Here is a 23660-nt window from a genome sequence, read left to right as displayed (position 1 = left end):
GCATTCTGACATAAAAGCTCATTAGCAGAGAAACTGTGGTGTTTGACGGAAGTGGATCAGGTCTAATGTTGATTGTGGTGGAGTCGAGATGGACAGGACTGAAGTTACAGGAACTCTAATGTGCTTCTAATTAGAGCGGACGGTCACTGGAGACCAGAGCTCTGTCCATAAAACATCTCTCTCTCCCTGAGAAACATTACTATGTGTTTACGAACAGACATCAGGGCATAGAGATGCTGTAAAATGTGAATACATTTAGAAGAATCATCACTTAGAGCAAACGCTCAGTCGCTGATGTAAGAACTAAAACTGTAAAAAAACAAGTTTGGGTTTTCTAGACTAGATTTTTTTTACATTTCTTTCTTTGGAAGATTGTTTTCTTCAATTAATAAAATAAAAGAAAACACTCAAGAAATAAATTTTAAATGTAATTGCATTTTTAAACGGACTTTTTATCTCCCAATTCTGATGTTTTTTTCTCACTTTTGAGATATAAAGTCTGAAATGGGAGATACATTCTCGAAAAAAAAGAAATTAAAAAGTCTGAACTGTGACACAAAAAAGTCACAATTACCTTTTTACATTTTTTTTGTGCCGGGCAATGATTAATTATGATTAATAGCAATTAAATAATAATAGTTTTCGTGTACAAATTATAGATGTGTATTGTATATATTTATTATGCATACATTCAAGACTTTTTGTATTTTTATATATTAAATATATTTATATATTTTATTTTTAATGATTCGTTTTTTAGTGTCTCTAATGCTCACCAAGGCAATCCATTCCTGTGATTTTTGCAGCCATTAAAAACATAATTATCAGCATTAATAAATAACGAGTGAATTCAAATAATCCCAAGTTACAATAAATAGTAAATCAGATGTGAGGTATGTGATGAGTTTATTCTTTTAGCTTAAAGAACTGATTCATAGCAATGTCTCGCATGCAGTTTAACTCACAGACTACAAGCATGATGCATATAAAAGCTACTGATTTATGTCTTACGCTATTTTGATATTCATCTCATATGAATTCATAATATACCTAGAATTAATTTTCTCAATACATGTCACATTCACGTGGAGCAGTTACACTTACGACTGTTTATGTGGAACGAGTCTCTGACATGAAACGAAATGCAATGATAACATTCATAACTATAAAAATGTAAACAAATACACACTATCCCATCAGTCTTCAGTCATCGCGAAGATGCATGTCAAACAACCTGTTGGCTAACGGTGATAACGGAAATATACCGAACTAGAATCTTCATCGTTGAAATATGCAGCGAACGAAAGTGGCGCATTTTTATATTCCTCAGTGTTGTTTATAAAAACCGAACGCATAATACAAATAAAAAACGCCCCACCATTTTAGCTTCAACATAATCAAAAAGATTACATATCTTCAGCATAATTTTTTTTGTATTTTAGCTTTTATGATGCATATAAGCTTTTACTTTTAAACCTTTCACATTCCCTATATAGATTATAATCCGTAATTTATGCGTTGTAGAAATTATATAACAGATTGCATATTCCTACAAAATATTTACACGTACGAAGAACCGTTTTTTTTAAGAGAAACCTTTAAAAATGCAAAGATTCGAACGCTGAAAGATGCAGTTTTGGCTTAAGACGTGGTCTAGAACAGCTACCTGACCAAACTGGAGTTCATATACAAAAATGAATTCAAAACCGTCGATGAATCCCGCCGCGATGCAGAAGCGAAGGAGATGGGAACGCATCTCTAAATGGGAATAGTTCACTCAAAACAATTCGAAAGTCTCAGGTCGTCCAATATGTAGATGAGTTGGTTTCTCCATCGGAACAGATTTGGAGAAATGCAGCGTCGCGCCACTCGCTCACCAATGGGTGCCGTCAGAATCTGTGCGCATTTTTCTACCGATTCAGAAAGCAATGAATGGATAGAGGACTCGTAACTAGAGCAATGGCTTGAAGTAGCAAGCCCTAACGGTGAACTTTTTGGGTGAACTATTCCTTTAAAAGCGGTTTCGAGCGCACTGTTAATGACGCAGCTACGGAAAAGGCTGAAATCCGACGGGTTTCACAGTTCAGGACGTGACAGAAGTCTTGAGGTTTTAAGGAAAGTGTTTGCTGCAAGCTGTCGAGTAGGGAAGGCACGTGTGCGAATGGCTTTCTAACGTATTGAAGAGAGACCTGAGAGGCACTGAGCCATTCTGAAATACTGAGTGGGAAACTTGTACGACTACAGGCGAGCTGTCATGCAACTATAATTACACGCGTGTCGAGTAGTGCAGTCAATAGAGGAAAAAAATACATCAACTCTGTCTCAAGTAACATAGGAAAACGCAACAAGTCACGCTCGCTTAAAAACAAACGAGAAAATTCTCTCAACAACCACGAACTGTTAAAACAATGACATTTAAAGAGGAAGTGTGTCATTTCTGCAGTAATAGAAGCACCAAACATTCCTGTTCAATTGCAATAACATAAAGTCCCATATCCATTGCTATATAATATATAATTTTTCTCATAATGGTGTAGTTACAGCATCTACCGTAAGGGATTAACTAGTAAAGTTAACTAGTTAAATTTTGAACCACTGACGACCAATTGCCTGTTTTTTATGGACTACTGTTTTTTAGCAAATAGGGCTGGGTGATATATTAAATATGTACAGTATTTTTAATTTTTTTGGCAATATAAAATGAACTGATATTTTAAATATCACAGTGACTTATATATTTACGTAATGGCAATGGTGAAAAGTAAAACATATATTTATATACCTATAAAAACTTTGGTGTTAAATCGCTTATACAGTGTGCAATTAATTGATAAAAATACAGTAAAACATTACTATTGTGAAATATTATTACAGCTCCTTTTTAAATGTAGGTATTTATTCCTGTTATTTAAAGGTCAGTTTGCAGATGTCACATGATGCTTCAGAAACTGATTTGGTGTTATTTCTTATTTTTAATGAAACCGCGCTTCCTCACGTTTTTGCTGAAACCTACATTATTTTTAAGGATTCTCAAGAATTTCAAAAGAACAGAATTTATTTGCAATGACACCATAAATGTCTTTTTCTAAATTAAACAGTGCCCTTGCCGAACAATGATTTTAAATATATTATCTATATTATATATATGCTTTAACCGCACACTATATTAGTAAGGTTTAGTGCCACTAGTGCCAGAAGAATCACACACTTCACCTATAAATACAAGACGCTGGACACACAAACCTGCTGAACGCCACGCAAAGAAAACACATCAGATCGCAGCGCTTAGACAAAACAACGACATTTGGTCCATCGCCATTTTCGCCAGCGAGTGAAACGGGTTAGGCGTAGCAGCTTCACCGCCTAACTTGTGTCAATCGCTGCTCCAGAATAGGCACAAAGTTCAAGTATGCTCAGGCAGTATGGCATAGACATCCACATCGAACAGACAAGGTCACCTGACCCTGACGAATAACTTGAAGTAAAAGTTGTAAACAATTGTTCGCAACGCTACTCTAAACGCTATTACCTTTGTCTTCCACTTCCTTCTCATGTTTGTCCTTCTTGTATTTGTTTGTGGCGTTCTGAATCAAGCTGTCATACGACAGCGGAGAGGACGTGGAGGGAGTCGCGTCCGAGATTTCCGAAGCGCTGTTATTATCGCACTTGTCATTGTTAACAGACTCTTTGCTCGGGACCTTCCCGTTTTGCTGCCTTTTCTCTCTGTGGACATTACGGACCTTCTTTGTACTATGTCGGACCATGTGGTTCCTGAAGGCTCTCTGGATGATTGCAGCAGACATGTCTTCATGCTTCCTGCGCAGGGTTGTGGTGATGGGCTCGTAAGAGGACTTTGAGGGGTTGGAGGCCATGAAGCGGTCTTCCATTTGCCCGCGAAGGATGTCCATCTCGCCGCCTTCCCCGAGAACCCGTTTGGTGAACGCGAACAAGATATCCAGGCAGTGGATGCGTTCGCCGCTCACCATCGGCAGATCCATGGAGATCAGCTGCAGGCGGTTGGGCTTGGGTAAGCGCAGGGGCGGATCCAGAGAATTGGCGAAGTCCGACAACTTGTCGTAATCCATGAACTGCGTGGCGTTGGGGTCAAACTTCTCCCAAACCTCGTAAAACCTATCGAAGTCATCTTCGCTCAGAGGCTCTGCGCTTTCCTCGGTGGCCACGCTGAAGTTCTCCAGGATGACGGCGATGTACATGTTCACCACGATCAGGAAGCATATGATGATGTAGCTGACGAAGAAGAAAATCCCGATGGGAGGGTTCCCGCAGTCGCCTTTGGCCTGGCTGCCGGGGAAGGTTTTATTCGGGTCGCAAGTGGATCCGTTGGTATTTAGCATGGGTGCCAGCAGGCCGTCCCAGCCTGCCGAGGTGGTGATCTGAAACAAACACAACATGCTGTTGCCAAACGTCTCGAAGTTGAACATGTCGTCGATGCCATTCGACTTTTTGACGTAGGCGAAGTTGGACATGCCGAAGATGGCATAGATGAACATGACAAGGAAGAGAAGAAGTCCGATGTTGAAAAGGGCAGGAAGTGACATCATCAACGCAAACAGAAGGGTTCGTATTCCCTTGGCGCCTCGGATTAGTCGTAACACACGGCCGATCCGGGCGAGGCGAATGACGCGAAACAAGGTGGGCGAGACGAAGTACTTTTTAATGACTTCTGCCAGGAACATGCCTGCAACGACAACAAATGTTGAAACAGTGCTGTCTAGATTAAGAAGATTAAGCAAAATTACTGATAACGCGATGTTAATTTCCAAATTTTGCTGAAAATTACATATATAAAATTCAAAAACAAATAAAATGAAAAAAAACCCCAGAAAGCTTATTCATTATTGCGTTCTAATTACTGACACACTTTTAAACAAGATATTTTCAAATTATTTTTGTCATTTAAAATACGATTTACAAACTAAATATATTTTTTTTAGGATACATATACAATAGTTTTACATTTAAAGAAAAAAAGAATTACAGAATGTTTACCAAATTCTTCCACTTAAACTTTAAACAGGATTTATTTATGTTACAAATATTAAGTGACAAGTTAGAAACTTTCAGTTTAGAGAACTATTTGTGTGATCAAAATGTCAGAATTTTACTTGATTGCTTGTATTGTCACAAGTTTAAAGAAACACTCCACTTTTTTTGGAAATGGGCTCATTTTCTAACTACCCCAGTTTTAAGAAGTTGAGTGTTACCATTTTTCATCCATTCAGCCGATCTCCAGGTCTGGCGATAGCATTTTTAGCATAGCTTAGCATAGATCATTGAATCCAATTAGACCAGTAGCATCGCGTTACAAAATGACCGGAGTTTCGATATTTTTCCTGTTTAAAACTTCTGCAGTTATATTGTGTACTAATGAAGCACACATCTCGCTTGATTTTATCCTTCATTCATTGTTCTTTATCACCCTAATCTGTCAATAACTAAGAAGTGTTGCACTTTTTGCGATTAGTTTGTTGATTTTGCATTGCATTCGTTGACTACGCAACTGCGAAAAACCGGAGGGGGTGATAAAACAGTTGTTTAGTAAAGGGTACATTCCCCATCACATTGCAGATCTTACCAACTATAGACAGGATGACAACGATAAAGTCGAATACATTCCAGCCGATGGTGAAGAAGTACTGCCGTAACGCGACCATCTTCAGCAGACATTCACTGGTGAAGAGCACAATGAAAACAAGATTGATCCAGGACAGCACTTTGGTCATTTCTTTGGACTGATCTTCCGTCTCCACCATCATAGTGACCATATTTAGCCAGATAAGGGCCATAATGAAAATGTCAAAGGCCTGATTGGTTACGAGGTCAAAGAAGAATCCTTGAATCTTGTTCTGAAATAAATGAGAGTTTATGCATGAAAAGATGAAGAAGTTTTATATTTCCTGTGAAGCAGAATGTTTCTCGTTTCTCTATTCCATGTAACAAAAGAAGTGGTATTTTTATCAGGAAATATTAACAGCAGTCTATATATATATATATATATATATATTGAAAAATGACCATACACTTTAGATGTATGGGAAAAAGATGAGCTTAGACATTCTGCCTCATTTTGCATTTCATAGACAAATGAACAGTTTTTCAAAGAAACACTTACTTTTGGCCTTGGGATGGGTTTTTGAGGTTTCTTTGAGCCAAGCTTTTTCATAGCATTGTAGTATTTCTTCTGCTCTTCTGTCATGAAAATATCCTGACCTCCAAAGTAAAGACAGAAAAGACAGAAAGATCATTTTGGGACTGAACCAGCTCTGATTTTATCATCCAAAAAGCGTACTTTGTAAAGGTGTATCGTTGTAGAGCATCCGTTAAGTACACACACACTTATATACACAATATTTGGCCGAGATACAACCTTTTTTTTTTTTTTTTTTTTTTTTTTTTTTCGAAATTTGGAATCTGAGGGTGCAAAAAAAATCTAAATACTGATAAAAACACCTTTAAAATTGTCCAAATGGAATTCTTAGTAATGCATACTCACCACACACACACACACACACACACACACACACACACACATACATATATATGAGTAGTTGATGTTTCAGTGTGTCCTATGGTGTTACAAAAAAATGTCAAATTTTTCCAAATGTTTTGTAAACTACCTATATATCAAAATCATTTGTTATTTTTTTTATTTGCAGGAAAATAGCATTAAAAAGAAACATCCAAAATCAGAAACAGCTGGCTTTGTTGTTAGGTTTTTAAGTATATAGATACTTATCTTTTTCTTCTGCTGATTGAAGTTGTCAATGATGACGCCAATGAAGAGATTTAATGTGAAAAAAGCCCCAAGGATGATGAAGATGACAAAATAGAGGTACATATACAGATTCACCTCATACTCTGGCTGTTCATCTACCTGGTGGGCAACATGCACCAGTATGGTTCGATTATAAGCCATAATCATAGTTTGAATTAAATATTATTGAAGCTATAAAATGAAAAATTAAAAAATACTTACACCGCGAGAGTCTACCGCTGCATACATAATGTGCGTCCACCCTTTAAAAGTGGCCTTGACGAAATAAAGAAATCATATTTTACTTTTTAGGACCAATATTATTGCATTCTGAATTTATTTTGCATGGTAAATAATATTTAGATTTTACTGTAAAAGCATTTAATTGGGTCATATGATGCAATTTGTTTTGTGTTTGCAGTTGTCCTGTCTTTGGAGTGTCCCAAGCCATTAGTGAATAGATGCAATGTTTTAAAACAATTTCATCTCCAGGCTGATTATCTCGTTTTCTGTAATAGTTTTTATGAACAACGTAATTGCATTTGAGAAAGGCGGGGCATAGAGGAGCAACAATCATGTACAGTATGTGAAAAGTAGTCAAAAAATAAATTTTTTGGTCACATGACATATGTGTGTGTACTATGTATATGCATTATATTTATATAACTACACATGCATGCATATATTTCATACAAATATGTTATGTTTATATATGAAATATATTTTTATATAATATATATTAAATGCATGTAAATATTTTATACACATATAAATATACACAGCAAAAACACATATATTATGTAAACTAAAACTTTTATTTTGAATGAAATTAATTGTCATTGGAACACTAGTGAAGAGTAATGTGCTTTTTGAACCTTAAACAGTTTTAAAAAATCAAATATGCAAAATATTGTTCTTTTTAGCATTGTCATATGACCCCTTTAAATATGGTAAGATCTGATGTACTTTAAATTTTAAATGCATAATGTCAAAAATAATATAAATAATGTTCGATGATTAATGTTAATAATATTACAACAAATGGAGATTTTAAAAAAGAAAAAGATTTTCCATTGATGTTAAAAATGTTGTCTTATGATGAAACATTATACATGTTCTACGTTCAAGATTGAAATAATACAATAAAAATTAAAAACTAAATTCATTGGCCATTAAATGTTTCGGTGAGCTTACCACTTGTAGCAGGGCCAGGTATCCATTTCCTACATTGTCAAAGTTAATCTTCACATTTCTCCACTCGAGTTCATCGGAGTTTAGACAATCCGATTTATTACGGATTTGTGGGGAAAGCGATCGCTTTTCTGTGGTTTTGTTTATACATTCGTAAAACTTTCCCGCAAAGTAGTTGACACCCACGATGCTAAAAATGAGCCAGAAGATGAGGCAGACCAGCAGGACGTTCATGATGGAGGGGATGGCTCCCAGAAGAGCGTTCACAACCACCTGCATCGACAGAAACGTCACAAACGTCATGAATACTGCGCAATGGTCACAAAAAAAACGTTTTACAGCTCATTCAATTGCCACAAAAACGCTTCTTATATTGGTGTCATATTGTAAAAATAGTATTTTTATTATGGTTATCTAGTGACAGACAATGTGGAACACAAGCTTTGAATATTTTCGGCTAATCTTTTATCGTATTTTATATTCAGCGTTTTGAATTTTTTTAAAAGTAACGGTTGATTGTTTGAATTTAGTAAAATCACCGATATTGATATCACGTATCATTGCTCTATTATGAGCCCAATACACGACTGAAACTAAGCGCATCTGTTTTTTATTCTCTTGACTTGTGGTAAAGAGAGGAAAACACATTGAGTGTAATGAGAAACTGTAATGGTTGGCAGTAACAATGGCAGGAGGACACGTCATTACCGGCAATGACAATAACCATCGAGGGGAGAAGCTGGGGGAAAAGAAAGAGGAATGGAGCGGGAAAGTTCTGTGCACACTCTAGTTTTGTGTTTTGCAGTTTGGATGATTGTGCGAATTTCAGAATTGAAAAAATCAGCTGGATTTGTTGCTTTGGAGCAATTTAAAGACATTAGACGGCAGATATATAAATTATATAAATGTATAAAATGTGAAAAATGTTACATATATATCTACAAAAAGAGAAATTATATATAATTAATAATTTTATATATATATATATATATATATATATATATATATATATATATATACACACACACATATGAGTTAATAATTATGTAATTTATTTGTAGATTTTATTTCAGATTTAAATTTATTATTTATATTTATTTTACTATTTTATTGCTGTCAAACAATTAAGTGTGATTAATTACATCCAAAACAAGTTTACATAGCATGTGTGTGTATTGTGTATATTTATTGTGCGTATATAAATACAAATCCATGCATGTACATATTTAAAAAAAAGTATGTGACATATATTTTAAACTGTATTTATACAGATATAAAATATAAATGCATGCGTGTATATTTACATATCAAAAATAAATATACGCACTACACACAGATATGTTATGTTAATAATAACATTTATTTTGGATGCGATTAATCGTTTGACAGAATTAATAGATTTATAAATGAACTGTCTGCTACCTCAATTCGTATTCAGGAAACGAAACGCTTAAACGCTTCACAATTCAGTTCTGACTGACGCACAAGCTCGACATTAAAAAAAGCATGACCTTTAGGAAGTACGGTGAAGCCACGGTATTAACGCCTACTGTAAATGAACAAACACAAAAAGAAATGAAAGCACACGTTAAAGGCACTCAGCAGCAATGGCACATCCGGACGCACGGCGCGCTTCTAGACGCTGTCGATACAAACAGAGGAGAGATCAGTGATTGCCACGTGAGGGGAAGTCATCGCAACATCGCATTCGTGTGGAGAACGTACACAAGCGTTTGGTCAATAACGGCACTATCGACCCCCACCCCGGAGCTTGTTACATAAAGCAGCGCGTCAATGCTCCCCGCCGTCGCTCGCGATTCACAGCTTCTAACCGTTTAGTAAAACACCACAAACGATAACCGGGCGCGGGGTTACGTCACAGTCGATTTTCAACGCTTTGAAAGCCAGCAAGCCGGTTTTGTCCGTTGCATTTTGGGACGAGGTCACGTTAATTGAAAATCGTACACAAATCCATCTTGGTATCTGGGGGTTGCTGCCTGTCTTGTTGACTGGTCAGGTTTATTGGGGACTCATGCTGTGACACACATTTAGCTGGAACGGGGAGAGGGAAGGCCGAGGAAGAAAAACAGTCACGATCTACTGTACGACAGGAACGCGTTTCTCTCTGCACTCTTAAAGTCAACATGAAATCCATTTGAACCCCATTCGCTTACTTGTTTACGTTTACATTTTTGCCAATTCGATCTAAAACGCCTGAGTAAAGATGAAATATTTCTTGTGTTTCATTTCGTTCACCTAAAATGTCATTACGTCATTTACTCATGCCTCGAGTTGTTTGAATTTGAACAGAAAATAAGATATTTCGAAAAATGTTGCTATCGAAAAAACTGATTTTTTTTTCGGTTTTCGGTGCTATGGAGGTCAATGGCCACCGTCAACTGTTTAATCACAAAAAATATCTTCTTTTACAGCTACATACAGTTTTGAACAACTTAAGGATGAGTGAATGATGACCCTTTAATTATTTATTAATTTAATTGATTATTAGAGACAAAGTTTGGGCAACCCTGTACTAAATAATGATGTTTCAAATCTTTTCAAATTACATTAAATCTACGTGACTACAAATAACTATTTTAATATTCAACACCCACTTCGTAATGATGCAATCAATTTCTGATAGATAAACTCACTGCGTGTCTTATATATGATTCATGTTGACTTTAATTAATGATCTGCTCAGAGGACTTCATTCACAGCCTGAAAACCCAACACAAAACTACTAAAAGGGGCTTTTCACACTGCAATAAACCTTGGGTTAACGTCATCTTGAGTCTTTATTGAGATTATTTTAATGCTTTTACCAAACTTTTATTAAAGATCAATATTTAAAGGAGAATTGGCAACCTGATCTAGAGAGTAACGGACAGTACTTTTCTTAAAGTGCTGCGTTTTCATTCTGTTTTTGTCTTTTACGAAAAACGCTGAACCAGATATTTGTAATATAGACTAAATCACCAGATTTAAATGTGATAAATATAAAAAATTAGGCCTGATGAAAATATGGATCTGGATTGATTTGAACGGAATCTTATTTTGATGAACAAAATCGATTCTTAAATCCAAGGAATGGGTTTGTTTTCAGATGATGCATGAATAAAAAAAGGCATTCAGTTTTTATACTGTAGTAAAAAATGCATTACGCTAAACATACACACTATATGAGCCTATATATCAATGTTTTTTAATATTTAATGTATGCTAAATCTATCATGAAAACAAGTTATGATATCAACTCTTTAAAAAACTTATTATAGGCCTTTAGTACTTTTTATAAGAACAGCCTTATGTGCAACTTTACCCTCAAAGGTCAATGCGTGGCACGTTGTTTTTTGAATTGATCTATTATAATAACTTCAAATTTTCTTTTTTCGCTAACCACACATAAATGATCGTGTACATATATGCTGCTTACATACAATAACAGCCCAGTTTGCGCTGATTACAGTGTTATTAGACTTTTATATATTTATCCATTGATATGTTAACAAGCAACTGAGAAAAGCACAAATATCAGGACACGTCAAAACTTCTCTAGACCCCCAAAACACTCTCAGACTCCCAAATCACTTATTATAATATTACAGTGAAGTTATATACTATTACAGTAGTGTGCATTTTGTCCTTGAGACATACACTGTACGTGATTGACAAAAAATCATTATCAAATTAAACTGAATCAAACGTTTCTCTAATAAAAAACACTTACAATGGCAGTGTGAAACCTCAAATCCTGACCAACCAGGATCAAATACTAACCAAGATAACCATTGACACAGAAAGATGTGAAAAGGCCAAATAAAACAGGTCTGTTTCTTTGAATGAAGTCCTCTATATATAAGTCCTCGATAAAAATACAATTTATAAATGTAATGCAATTTTATCATATGTGTCCATTTAATTTAGGAATTTTATACGCAGTATGTGAATGAATTAATAGTCCACATTAAGAGATTTTACCCTCATTCCCTCAAAGCGTGAGAGAGCTCGGAGCGGTCGAAAGGCTCTCAGGGTTCGGAGAGATTTAATGGCGCCCAGCTCTGAATAATCCAGGGCGTTGGCCACCAGGCTGATCAGAGAGACCTAGACACATCAACAGAGCTCATTAGGAGAAAAGCAGCCACGATTCTCTTCCTTCCTGCTCCAATCTTAAATTCTCTGCGGGTTCTTCTGGGAAATGGCCTTTCACATGCACAAATGTCCAGTTCACTCTCGCAACTTATCAAAAAGTCCCAAACCCCCCACATGCACAACACACACGAAAGCCATCAGAGCAGCAGCCAAATTATGATATGTTATATTTGTATAATAAAATATATGAATATTATTATTTTTATAATAATACTTTTCAGCTTTGGTCAAGGGAAAATGTATAATTTTTACTTGATGTACAATCTATAAAAATATTGTGTGTGTATATATATATATATATATATATATATATATATATATATAATATAATATATATTGTGTGTATATATATATATATATATACATAATATTATATATATATATATATATATATATATATATATTAATATAATATATATTGTGTGTATATATATATATATATATATATATATATATATATATATATATATTATATAATATATATTGTGTGTATATATATATATACATAATATTATATATATTTATATATATATATTAATAAAACTATAATACTCTATAGGTAAATACTATTAATACATCTATAATAGAATCTAAACTCTACTGTGATAAATAGCATCCTGTCAGTCATACAGCTTTGAAAAAAATGTAAATAAATGATTTTCAGTATTTGGTTTTATAAACACTTTGCAGAATCAGCAATTGCTTATTCTTAACCTGCTTTTTAATATTTAATGTATGCTTCAATAAATCTATTACGAAAACAAATGATGACATCCACTATTTGCTACAAACCGGAATAGAAATACGATTATCTCATTAAAAACAACATTTTAAGAAAATTCTAATAAAATTTCAGCGCCCTGCAGAAGATCTTGGAGGCCCTATAGGAATTTTCTGAAGAAGAGCGGTCAGCGTACCTGCTCATAAAAAACAACACAGCTATCGCAAATCATACAAGTATCAAGCATATAGGAATTTTTGAATCGGGCCCTATTTATATATACATTTTACATTTTTTCTTGTTGACTGATTGTAACATCTGTATGCTTACATTACAAGCATTTAGCAGATTCTGCGAGGTGTATTTAAACTTAAGACCACAACTGTAGCTGTAATCTTGTGCAGCACATACAACACTTTATCAAAAGATGAACCTACATCAACGATAATGAAATCCAGCCAGCACCAGAGATTGGTGAAGTATTTGGCGAAACCATACGCGACCCATTTCAGCAGCATCTCAAGAATGAAGATGTAGGTGAAAACTTTATCAGCGAATTCCAGTATGGTCTTCGCGGTTTTCCTTGATTCAAGGTAAATGTCCTCAAATGCCTGAAAAATGTTGGAGATGTAAAGATACGAAGGATTAGAATCAAGCCTGATTTGAGATGCCCCTAACGTTTAAAACAGCAGTATTTGTGCATGCCGTGTGCGAGATGTTCACATCGGGTCGGGGCTTCACCCTGTGACACACTGATAAACCATGCATTTCTCTCACCAGAGCGCCACTGCTAAGCAGAATCATGAAGACAATGAAGGTCTCAAACCAGCTGTGCTCCACTATGTTATAGCACGTCTGTCTCAGCAGCCACCATTTCTTCCACATGCCCTTTTCAGCGTCCACCTGGCAGCACGGGAACTTTGTGACACAGCCTGAAAAAACAAAGCACGGATATAGATACGAATAAGTTGGCGGGGAAGTATAATTACGAGGGCAAAATGGGTTAGACTTTTTCACGTTATTATGGATTATGATTTTGGCCATAAAAAAGCAATAGTTTGCAACAAAATGCAAACATGCATCACAAAACATTAACTGATTGACCGGAGTGCTGTGGATTATTGCGATGTTTATATCAGCTGTTTGGACTCCCGTTCTGACGGCACCCATTCACTGCTGAGCATCCATTGGTGAGCAAGTGATGTAAAGCTACATTTCTCTAAATACGTAAATGAACCAGAAACAAATTCATCTATATCTTGGAGGGCCTGAAGATGAATACATTTTCAGCAATTTTTGGTAAACTATTATCTTAATGTTTCATTTTTCCAGATACGTTTATCTAATTATTTTAAAGCGGTGGGTGTGCAAAGTCAGTTGCCTTGAAGCAAACAAAGTAGTTCATTTTCAGCTTAAGAACTGTTTAATATTCATTTTGTGAAAGGTTTTTCCTGAAAAAAACAAAACACCACTCTGTTATCCAGTGCTATTGAATATAAGTGATCATTTTTATAAACATTACTGGAAAAAAAACATTATCGGGGTGCATCTTGAGACAAAACAAAGCACTGATATATTTTAAAATCAATCTGTGCAAGTTTATAACAGCTGAAACAGCTGAGATGTACATTTTAGTCTAGGACTAGGCTTGAAACTGGGGGTTAGACTTTTTTTAAAGCCTGAATTATGTGCCAAAACGTGTAATAAACCCATGCAAGAAAAACTATTTTTACTATAACTAAACATACAATGTATTCAATAGCAAAAAGCAATGATAAAAACGGAGATGAAACTTGTATTAAAACACAACAATACAATTCAAACGCTATTAAAAGTGACTCCATTCTTTACTTTGAGTGGTGTACAGACAAAAATTTTCCCATCAGAACTTTTAAGCTTGACCAAATGTTTTTTTGGGCCCACTGTAATTAGCATGGTACTTCCCACAGAGTAAAAAAAAAAAAGTTGAGCCAACTTAAAAATTTAAGGCAACCAGCTTCCACAGCAACTTATTCCAAGTTGCGAAAACTCAAAAACCTTTGCCTTAAAATTTTAAATTGGCTTTAAGTAGTTAAACTGTTAGCAGCACCACCTGGTGTGAAACAGGCTTCTGGATCCATGGATTCCTCGAGTTCAGAGTCCAAAGCATCTTCTCCATCTTTACCGAAGTGTCTGAGGTCCACGGTGCTGCCCTCAGAAGAGCTGGGATCCACGTCGGACAGCTTCTGCAAGAACAGCGCAGACACGTCGTCACGTTACTATGGCGACACTGAGGAGATGATACACGTGCACAGGGTTTCTGAAGTCAGTCGTTTCAGCTGAGTCACTGTGCAAAGTCTGAGAAGTAAGGTTTGCTCGGTGTGTATCCCGTGTGCTTAAAACCCTTCATCTACTACACGACAGTTTGGTACACTTCCTGTACCTCAGCTTATGCTATTTAAACATTAGGGAGCCATTTTACTTTACTATAAGATTACAATTAACACTGCCGAACTTACATTTAATTACTATTTATTTTTAAATATAATAACCAACACTCAGCTTAATAAAAAAAAAATATATATATATATATATATATATATATATATATATATATATATATATATATATATATATATATATATACACACATAATTTAAAATACAAAATTTGGTATTGCATTGATACTCAACATGTCTTTAGCACATGCACGTTAGAGCTTTTTTCAGCCAGTTTTATTTTCTTTAATTGCTGCATTACAGTAGGTACATGGTGAAGTTTGCTAAGCAAAAACCATCAAGTAGATTTTCAGCTAATGCAACCTGTTGAATGATGCAAGCATGTTATGATGATATTATTATGCAACCAAGATGGCTCGAGTCCCAGACCTTTTCCATCTAATGTCATTTTGACAATCAGTGCAATAATGCCATTGGTTTGGATATCTACAGTAGTATGTAACGGTAAAATACATGGAATTCCCAGATAATGGTGATTACTTTGGGCAGTTAGAGCATTTATGAATTTGGCATATATTTTTCTCTAAAGCAAATTACATTGAATTGAAGGTATGCATTTTATCAGATTTATCAGACATTGGCATTGCTAACACAATGCTCTACAGTTTACTGTACTTGTAAAGTTGCTTTCAGACAAAACCTTCAATCAATCCACTGATGTCAAACACTCTGTGATCTTTTATTAGGCTTGTACAATTCATTTTATTCTGAATCAGAACCGTTTCTTGATTGTCAGCTCTGTATAGCTGTTTATGCATTTGCAGAGAGACCTCAAACCAGCTCAACGCTTGAAAGAGACGCTAACGCCATTATCTATGACTGAAGATGAAAAAAATGTTATTAGTGTTATGGCAGGATTTGAAGTGCGCAAACAATCCATTAGATAGAAACATGCATGGTAAAGGGCATCTTCATGGTAAGTTGGGATGCATATAAAAAAAAAATCTTACAGGTCTCCTCTCATTGTAAACCTTGAGAGCATCTTAGATATGCTGCAAAGAAAAATCATGTTAAAGATGTGAGACAGGCAAGAAGGAAGAACCACTCACAGTTTTGACTGGAGGTAAAAAGATTGGTCAGAGTGATGGATAAATCAATAGGAGCAATAATACAGAATCGTGTGTTGATGTCTAAGAGGCGATCAATCAGAGATCATGGCTCTGGTCCAAAACAGTCTTGCTGTCTGTTGCCTTCATTATCATGCTATTTGAAAATGCAATCTCATATATATATATATATATATACTTGCTCAGCAATGCTTTTTAAACTGTTGCATTCATAATCCATAACAGCGCTTTCATAATCCATAATTCTGTCATGACAACTCTCAGAGATTAGCATGGTAACGTACATGACAATGTTAATGTATTTAGTGGCAGAATAGACGTGCTACGCTAGTACCGAGACTTGCTACTGCCAATACCTCCACAACACGCTGCTGCTGAACATGTAAGAAATCCTGCTGCTGCAAATATAACATACATGACATAACCCCCAACAATGCAGGAGACATGAAGGGACGATACAATATGAATAATTTCTGCAGTGAGCATACCCACACACATAAAGATGAATATACATGTGAGCCTGAGCTACCAATGTCGAGCGACTTAACACTAGTGGCCTATGCCTATGTGAACCTTGGCTACCAACGCCGACTAGCTTAACTCCAATTAGACGAGCACTATGTGTAAGGTTAATTAACAAAAGGCTACATGTTGCAATATGAGAAAATAAGACCCTAGCATCCACCCAAGCATATATCATAATTTAGTCATTTGATGTATTCTGTTATGTTCTACAAGTCATTAGTCCCAGCAGCAATGTTACAGCTCCTTCTTTCACGTTTGTACAATGATGAACAAGTCAGCCGATACATGCCATTCACTCTCTCATGTAGACAAAGTTATCAGGGTTACAGTGCATTTTATCAATTTGAAATGCTATGAGGGTACATGCACTTCACAAAATGTTTAGACTCTTATTCTGATGGCACCAATTCACTAATGTGCTGAATTATAGTATGCACATGGTAAAATAAAATTCTTTAAAATGCCGCCTAATGCCTACAGTATATAGGATTTATGAGTTTCAAACAATCACCATTCACAAAACTAAAGCAATATACAATTTATAACAGCTTCAAATAGATTGGTATACAAAAGGCCAGTGTATCAAAAGAGAGGATCAAAAAAGTTGTCCAAAGACAAGAAAGGGTATTGTTAAAAATGTTTGTGTAACATGTAAGTCTGCTATTAATCAATGTTGTCATCAATAGAATTCCATGCCTTATCACTTTTGATGGTGCCCAGACATGATTGTTTGTCGGAAGGTGTGAAGTGGCTTGTCACACATTTGTGAAGACAAGTGTGCATCAAAAAACTATTGGTTGTTTAGCAGTGTAGTGCCTTTGGAGAGCTTCAAGAAGCCAGGAAAATTGCAATGGCAAAAAAGGATACTGTACAGTAATGAACTGTAATCACTGTATGAAGTGTCAAAACTTGAAGCCAAAAAGTATTTTTAAGTTTAACAAAACAAGATGTTATTGCACATCAATCGAAAATCTGAGCATTGTTTAACAAATGCAACAAACAAAGTTATGTACTGAGAAAAACATCTCAGCAGTCAGCATTACCACCTCTGACACTGACCACAGCCTCACATCGCCTGTGCATGCTTGAGATGAGGTTCTGGATATTCTGTTAGGGGATGGCTTGCTATTTCTCCAGCAATGCTGTTTGCAACTCCACACAGTTTCCTGGAGAGAGCTGGCGTACTTACACTATTGTCCGTAACTGCTCTCAAATGTGTTCAATGGGGTGGAAGTAGGGTGACCTGGCTGGCCACACCATCCTTGAGATGCCCTTGTCCTCCGAGCAACCGTCACAAGCCTTGTTCGATGTGAGCCACTAGCATGAAATCTGGCCACATTGCACCAGCATGCAATTGCACAGCTAGAGTCAGGATTTCATCACCATATCTTTGGCCTGTCAGACTGCAATTGATGTCGATGATGATGAGCTCTCTCCCTAGAATGCCAAACCCTCTTACGACTGTCTAGCAAGTTCACACAGAATCAGGACTCATTTGTGAAGGGCACTGTACTCCACTTATTCACTGTGTGCTCTGGACAGAGGCACCCTCACAGCTGGTCTTCCGGCTCTCAAGCAAACTACATAAAGTCGTCTTCACACAGTCTGAATGGAAACTCGCACCTCTGTTGCATCATGAAAGTAATGTTGCAGGCATGAAACTATTCCTGTGGGCATGCAGGATCAAATATTGTTCTTGATTTTGCATTGTGACCCTTTGTCTGACTCCACCATGCTTTCTACTCACACTACGAGATCTTCTGAATCTGTTCCAGGCTCTGGAAATGACACTTTGAGACATCCCCACTGTGTCTTAAACTTCATGCCATGTCGAGTCTCCCTCTTTTTTTTTCAGTCACGTGACAGGTTCGAAGACCATAGAACTACAGCAAAAGTGTGTCAATTTTCCATCTGTTTCACGGCCGCAAATACTTAGATCAACTCTTAATAAAATATTTTTTTTGGCAAGTTGCAAAATTGTTTCAATCATTTAACAGTGTGACAAAACATTGCAGGAACACTTAAAATGCCAAAAATATCAAATTCAGTCATATGTGCATTAATGATGCATAGTTTACACAGTAAAGCAGCTTAACTGCAAGTTGCGTTTATATTCTGGCTTCATTTGCTTGCCTGTAAAAAATATACATCAATAAGGTGTTTGCTACATTACTACTTAATGAAAACTGCATAAAAATGATTGGTGGTCAGTGGTGCAAAGCTTCGTTTTATCCGCAAACATGAGTTTCTATAAAGGTATGACATCACCTGAAAACTATAAATCACTAACTGTAGCATTTTCTATGCATTCTGACCTTAAGTGAAGCTTTCAGAGCCTTTAAATGAAGAGCAATTCCCAATTACAGACAAATGTGACAGGTCAATTGGTACCTAATGACAAACAATGGTGTCTGAAGACCATCAAAAGCCATTAAGGATGACATTTCAATAATGACAACACTGACTGATAGCAGAATTACGTGTTACACACGAATTGTGACAGAAACACATTGTGGTTTTAGGACAACCTTGATGAAAAGTTTTTATCCCCTTTGAAATGTTGACCAGTGTATGCCAAAACCACAGACCGCCACGTCCTCGTTTCCCAGCAGAAAGCAAGCGAGCATGTCATCACGAGGCTAACATTCACACTCAGCACTTAAATGGCAGATAATGTGATCTGAAGACGGATATTCCCTGACTTCTCTTCCATAATGGGTCAAGCTACAAGTTGATGTAATCCAAAATGCACTTACTCCCACCGGAAAAAAACTGAAATTCAGTGACACTACAGAAAAGGTTTCATTTTTGGCACCGTATACCTGACACTAACTACCCCAAATGACTTTGTTGTAGTTGACTCACCAAAAGACACTGTTTTTTTTGCACTGTTCCTCAGGTTTTTAGACATGCGCTAGGACCTTAAGCCAACACAAATTAAATATACCAGCCTGGAACATGTAACGATGCAAATTATATAAGTTAATAATACTAGTTTGCTTCCACAAGTTCGGATGAATGCTTGCATACTGCAAATATAATTGACGTAACCACCATTTGAAGAGGGCTTGGGTGTGCGCTTGTGAAAGTGGTGTTGGAAAACCACTTGTCTGATGTCAAAGAGACTTTAGGGTCCCCTTCTTGTGGTATTAATGCATTTTCAATGATCGGATCACGATCGGATTACACTTGACCACATCAAAAGCCAGGAGTAAATGCACCCAAGATGCACTGAGATCAGATCACTACAAAAACCATTTGGAGTCTTTTCAGTCACATGCAAGTGCCATGTCAGATGCTCACTTAGTTCCAATGAACAATATTCCATTATTTATTCAATTATTTCAGTGCACTACAACTTGGTATCTCACTTCTTTCCCCAAATACAAGCTCTTCTAAACCCTAATAACATTCTATACTGAGGAAATATTCATAAAGAAGGGATGCAAAACCATGCCATTTATTGATAAAAAAAAACAACAACTAATTATGTAATGTATCAATGTTTAAAAATTCTGACCATTTTAAACAATCGTTTTACACCTAGTGTAGATTTATGAAAGGAAATTAGTGATTAACAATAACAATAAAAATACACATTTGCGAAAAACGTTGCTCTATTTGCAAAACACTGAAAACAACTTACCTCTTTATCGTCTAGGTCTGAAGAAAGGCTACTGAAATCCTCAGTGTTGAGGCACTCAAAGTCAGACTCCTCGACAGCAATCGGGACACTGACTGTCAAGCTTGGGTTGCTGATAAAGTCTTCTGTGTCACTATCCATGCCCGTGCATCCAGTGGTTTTACCCAGTTCTAGTGTGGTGTGGTTGGAGCTATCATTTATTCCCTTGCAGTTCCTCAAGATTATGTTCCCATCTACGGTTTTCTTTTTCTGCTTCCTCTTTCTTATACAACCACTCCAGAAGAAATTGTGAAGGCAGGCCTTAACTACAGCGAAACCCTTCTTGATTCGACCAACCGCTATCTGCAGGTTGTTCTTTTCAGCATCTTCTCCGGGGACCGCGAGGTTGTCTGCACTGAACGAGCTGAGCAGCAGAGCGAGGAACAGGTTCAAAACCTGCAAAATTGGGAAGAAACCAACTACAGGTTGGCACAATTCAGATTTTTTTTGCGTTTATTTATTATAAGTAACTATACGTACCACTAGATTCCCGATCACCATGACCATCATGAACACAATCAAGCACAAGGTCTGTCCTGACACTTCCATGCAGTCCCACATGGTCTCTATCCACTCTCCACATAGCACCCTGAAGACGATCAGGAACGAGTGGAAGAAATCGTTCATGTGCCAGCGAGGAAGAATGCAATCATCATCAATCTTACATACACAGTCTTTGTAGTTCTTCCCAAACAGCTGCATGCCCACCACCGCGAAGATGAAGACGATGATGGCTAGAACAAGCGTCAGGTTGCTCAAGGCACCTAGCGAGTTGCCAATGATCTTGATCAGCATGTTCAGAGTCGGCCAGGACTTAGCTAGTTTGAAGACTCTCAGCTGTGAAAAAAAGGCCATAAAAGGTTAGTATGGGCAAGCAGGGATGCACATTATATACATATATATTTTTCCATTTATTAGAATCTGTTAATATGCAAATTTACTATAGTTATTAAGTTATCTAATGCTGATTTAAAGTGATTTTTTTTAAGTATTATTTTATTTTAAATAGCACTGTTAAATATAGTCTTCAGCAAATATCACTTATATGTTCAAATTTTGGTTTCTCTAAATATTGGTTTTAGTTTATTTTTGTTTTATTTTATTATTTAGTGTAAAGTACTGTTAAAGTAAAGTACTGTTCAAACTTTGGGGTTCTTTAAGATTAATCAAAGATTTTGAAAGAAATCCCTTTGCATGCATTTGAATAATAATACAGTAAAATTGTGTATTATTTATATAATTTTTACTATGCTGTTTACTCTTGTGATGCAACAAAACATTTCTATTTTAAATAAATGCTGTTCTTTTGAACGTCATATTTGAAAGATCTCATTAGTTTCTACAAAAAATATTGTTTTCAACATAGAGTAACATAATGTAAGGAATGTTTCTTCAGCACTGTACCAGCACTTTAAAATGATTTCTGAATGTTCTCTTTCTGTCTATAATTTAAACGACATCAATATGTTAATTCTATTAGTTCAATATAAATAATATAAAGTAATAAGCAGAATGGGGCTAAAATGTGTTTAGCTGAAGTATAACATGTCAGATTCCTGAAATATATGCTTAATTTACCAAGCAAAACGGGGAATTTTCTCTCAAGAAACTTTAATCAAGATCATTTTTATGGTAAATCCAGTAAAATGTTGGCGGTTCAAGTGAAAATTCAAGCCTTCTTATGACACAGACTTAGATTTTGGCCAAGTCAAGGTAACTTTGAAGACAGCAATTCATATAGTCCCATTGGAAACAGTCCTCCATTGAATGGGCAGCTATGCTGCCTCTTATACACCTTTATATAGGTTTTAGAACAGAGCCATTAGGTGTAATGAGACCCTCTTACCAGTCTGAATGGCCTAAGAAAACTGATTCCAGTTGAACAAAGTTCCAGAAGACTCAGTGTAACTATGATGCTGTCAAAGATATTCCAGCCTTCCTGAAAGTACATATAGGGATCCAACGCAATGATCTTCAATATCATCTCTGCTGTAAAGATGGCTATGAAAACCTGCATGGAAGGAGGCAATTCAAGCTTTTTAAAGGACAACATAATAATAATAATAGTAATAATTATTATTAATTCTTTATTTATTAATTTTCAAAACTAGAGACACCCACTAAATTGTGTTTTTTCTATCTTTAAATAAGCAGGTTGGCTTTTATTCATAATTTCTGAGAAAACATCACCTCAAGTAAATGGGTTTTTACTCTTATTAAAATACAAAACGCAGTTAATACACTGTTTTAACGCTTTGTTTTGAACATAGATCAATTTCCACCTCTGAAAAGAAAAAGATGTAATCTGTAACTGAAAATCTACCCCTTAAGAGTGTTTTAAAAAAACCACAGCTTACTAAATTCGCAGCAAAAATCATTAATGTAATGTGCATTTACTGACTTGATGTAAATACATCACTACAAATGAAGTGGTTTATATTCATAAAATACTGTTTTAACACTTTCCTATATAAATCTAATATACTAGATTATTTTTATTAATAAATAGTAGCTCTTTTTGGAATAAAAAAAAAAAACAAGTCTCACAGTTGTGTCCATTCATTAAAATGTTCTTACCACATTGGCGGTTGTAAGCATGGCAATGTACGACTCGTCCATGGGGTGATACTCCATGGCCATGAATACTGTGTTTATTACAATGCAAATCGTGATGAACAGATCTGCGAAGGGGTCCATTATAACCATGTGGACAATTTTCTTTATCTTCACCCATGTGGGACTGCAATCCCAGATCAGATAATTCTCTGCAAACTCGAACCAGCACTCCACACACTTCTGCTTCCAGACCTCCGACGCTGCGGAAAATGAAAACGTGAACAGCGTCAGACTTGCGGCGAATAACGAATGCTGTCGACAATCATGACAATGTAACCATTTAACATATTCCGCTAGCACTTCACATTAAGGTTAAAAGTTAATGTATTAACAGTGACAAACACATTTATTACATTATTTAGTCACCTTTGTTAATGATAGTTAATAAAAACAATCGTTCAGTGTTAGTTCATGTTAATTAACATTGCATTAA

At 36.0% G+C, this 23660-nt stretch overlaps 1 protein-coding gene across 1 annotated transcript in view; it reads right to left on the bottom strand.

Moving 5' to 3' along the window:
* Positions 1 to 854: 854 nt before the first annotated feature.
* scn1laa (sodium channel, voltage-gated, type I-like, alpha) overlaps positions 855 to 23660 on the bottom strand; it is a 45883-nt gene continuing 23077 nt past the window's right edge. The window contains exons 14-27 of the mRNA XM_043248037.1: positions 23189 to 23427; positions 22458 to 22622; positions 21092 to 21448; positions 20576 to 21007; positions 14932 to 15064; positions 13617 to 13771; positions 13277 to 13450; positions 11948 to 12070; positions 7970 to 8239; positions 6998 to 7051; positions 6758 to 6895; positions 6134 to 6238; positions 5597 to 5867; positions 855 to 4699 (exon numbers count right to left, since the gene is read on the bottom strand). Of these exons, the coding sequence (XP_043103972.1) occupies positions 3516 to 4699; positions 5597 to 5867; positions 6134 to 6238; positions 6758 to 6895; positions 6998 to 7051; positions 7970 to 8239; positions 11948 to 12070; positions 13277 to 13450; positions 13617 to 13771; positions 14932 to 15064; positions 20576 to 21007; positions 21092 to 21448; positions 22458 to 22622; positions 23189 to 23427 (3800 nt within the window). The 3' untranslated portion in view covers positions 855 to 3515. The remainder of the gene's footprint in view (positions 4700 to 5596; positions 5868 to 6133; positions 6239 to 6757; positions 6896 to 6997; positions 7052 to 7969; positions 8240 to 11947; positions 12071 to 13276; positions 13451 to 13616; positions 13772 to 14931; positions 15065 to 20575; positions 21008 to 21091; positions 21449 to 22457; positions 22623 to 23188; positions 23428 to 23660) is intronic.

This window comes from Puntigrus tetrazona, chromosome 9, assembly GCF_018831695.1.
Source record: "Puntigrus tetrazona isolate hp1 chromosome 9, ASM1883169v1, whole genome shotgun sequence".
Classification (NCBI taxonomy): domain Eukaryota; kingdom Metazoa; phylum Chordata; class Actinopteri; order Cypriniformes; family Cyprinidae; genus Puntigrus; species Puntigrus tetrazona.
The sequence above is the reverse complement of the archived record's forward strand: the minus strand, read 5'-3'. Positions and strand labels throughout refer to the sequence as shown.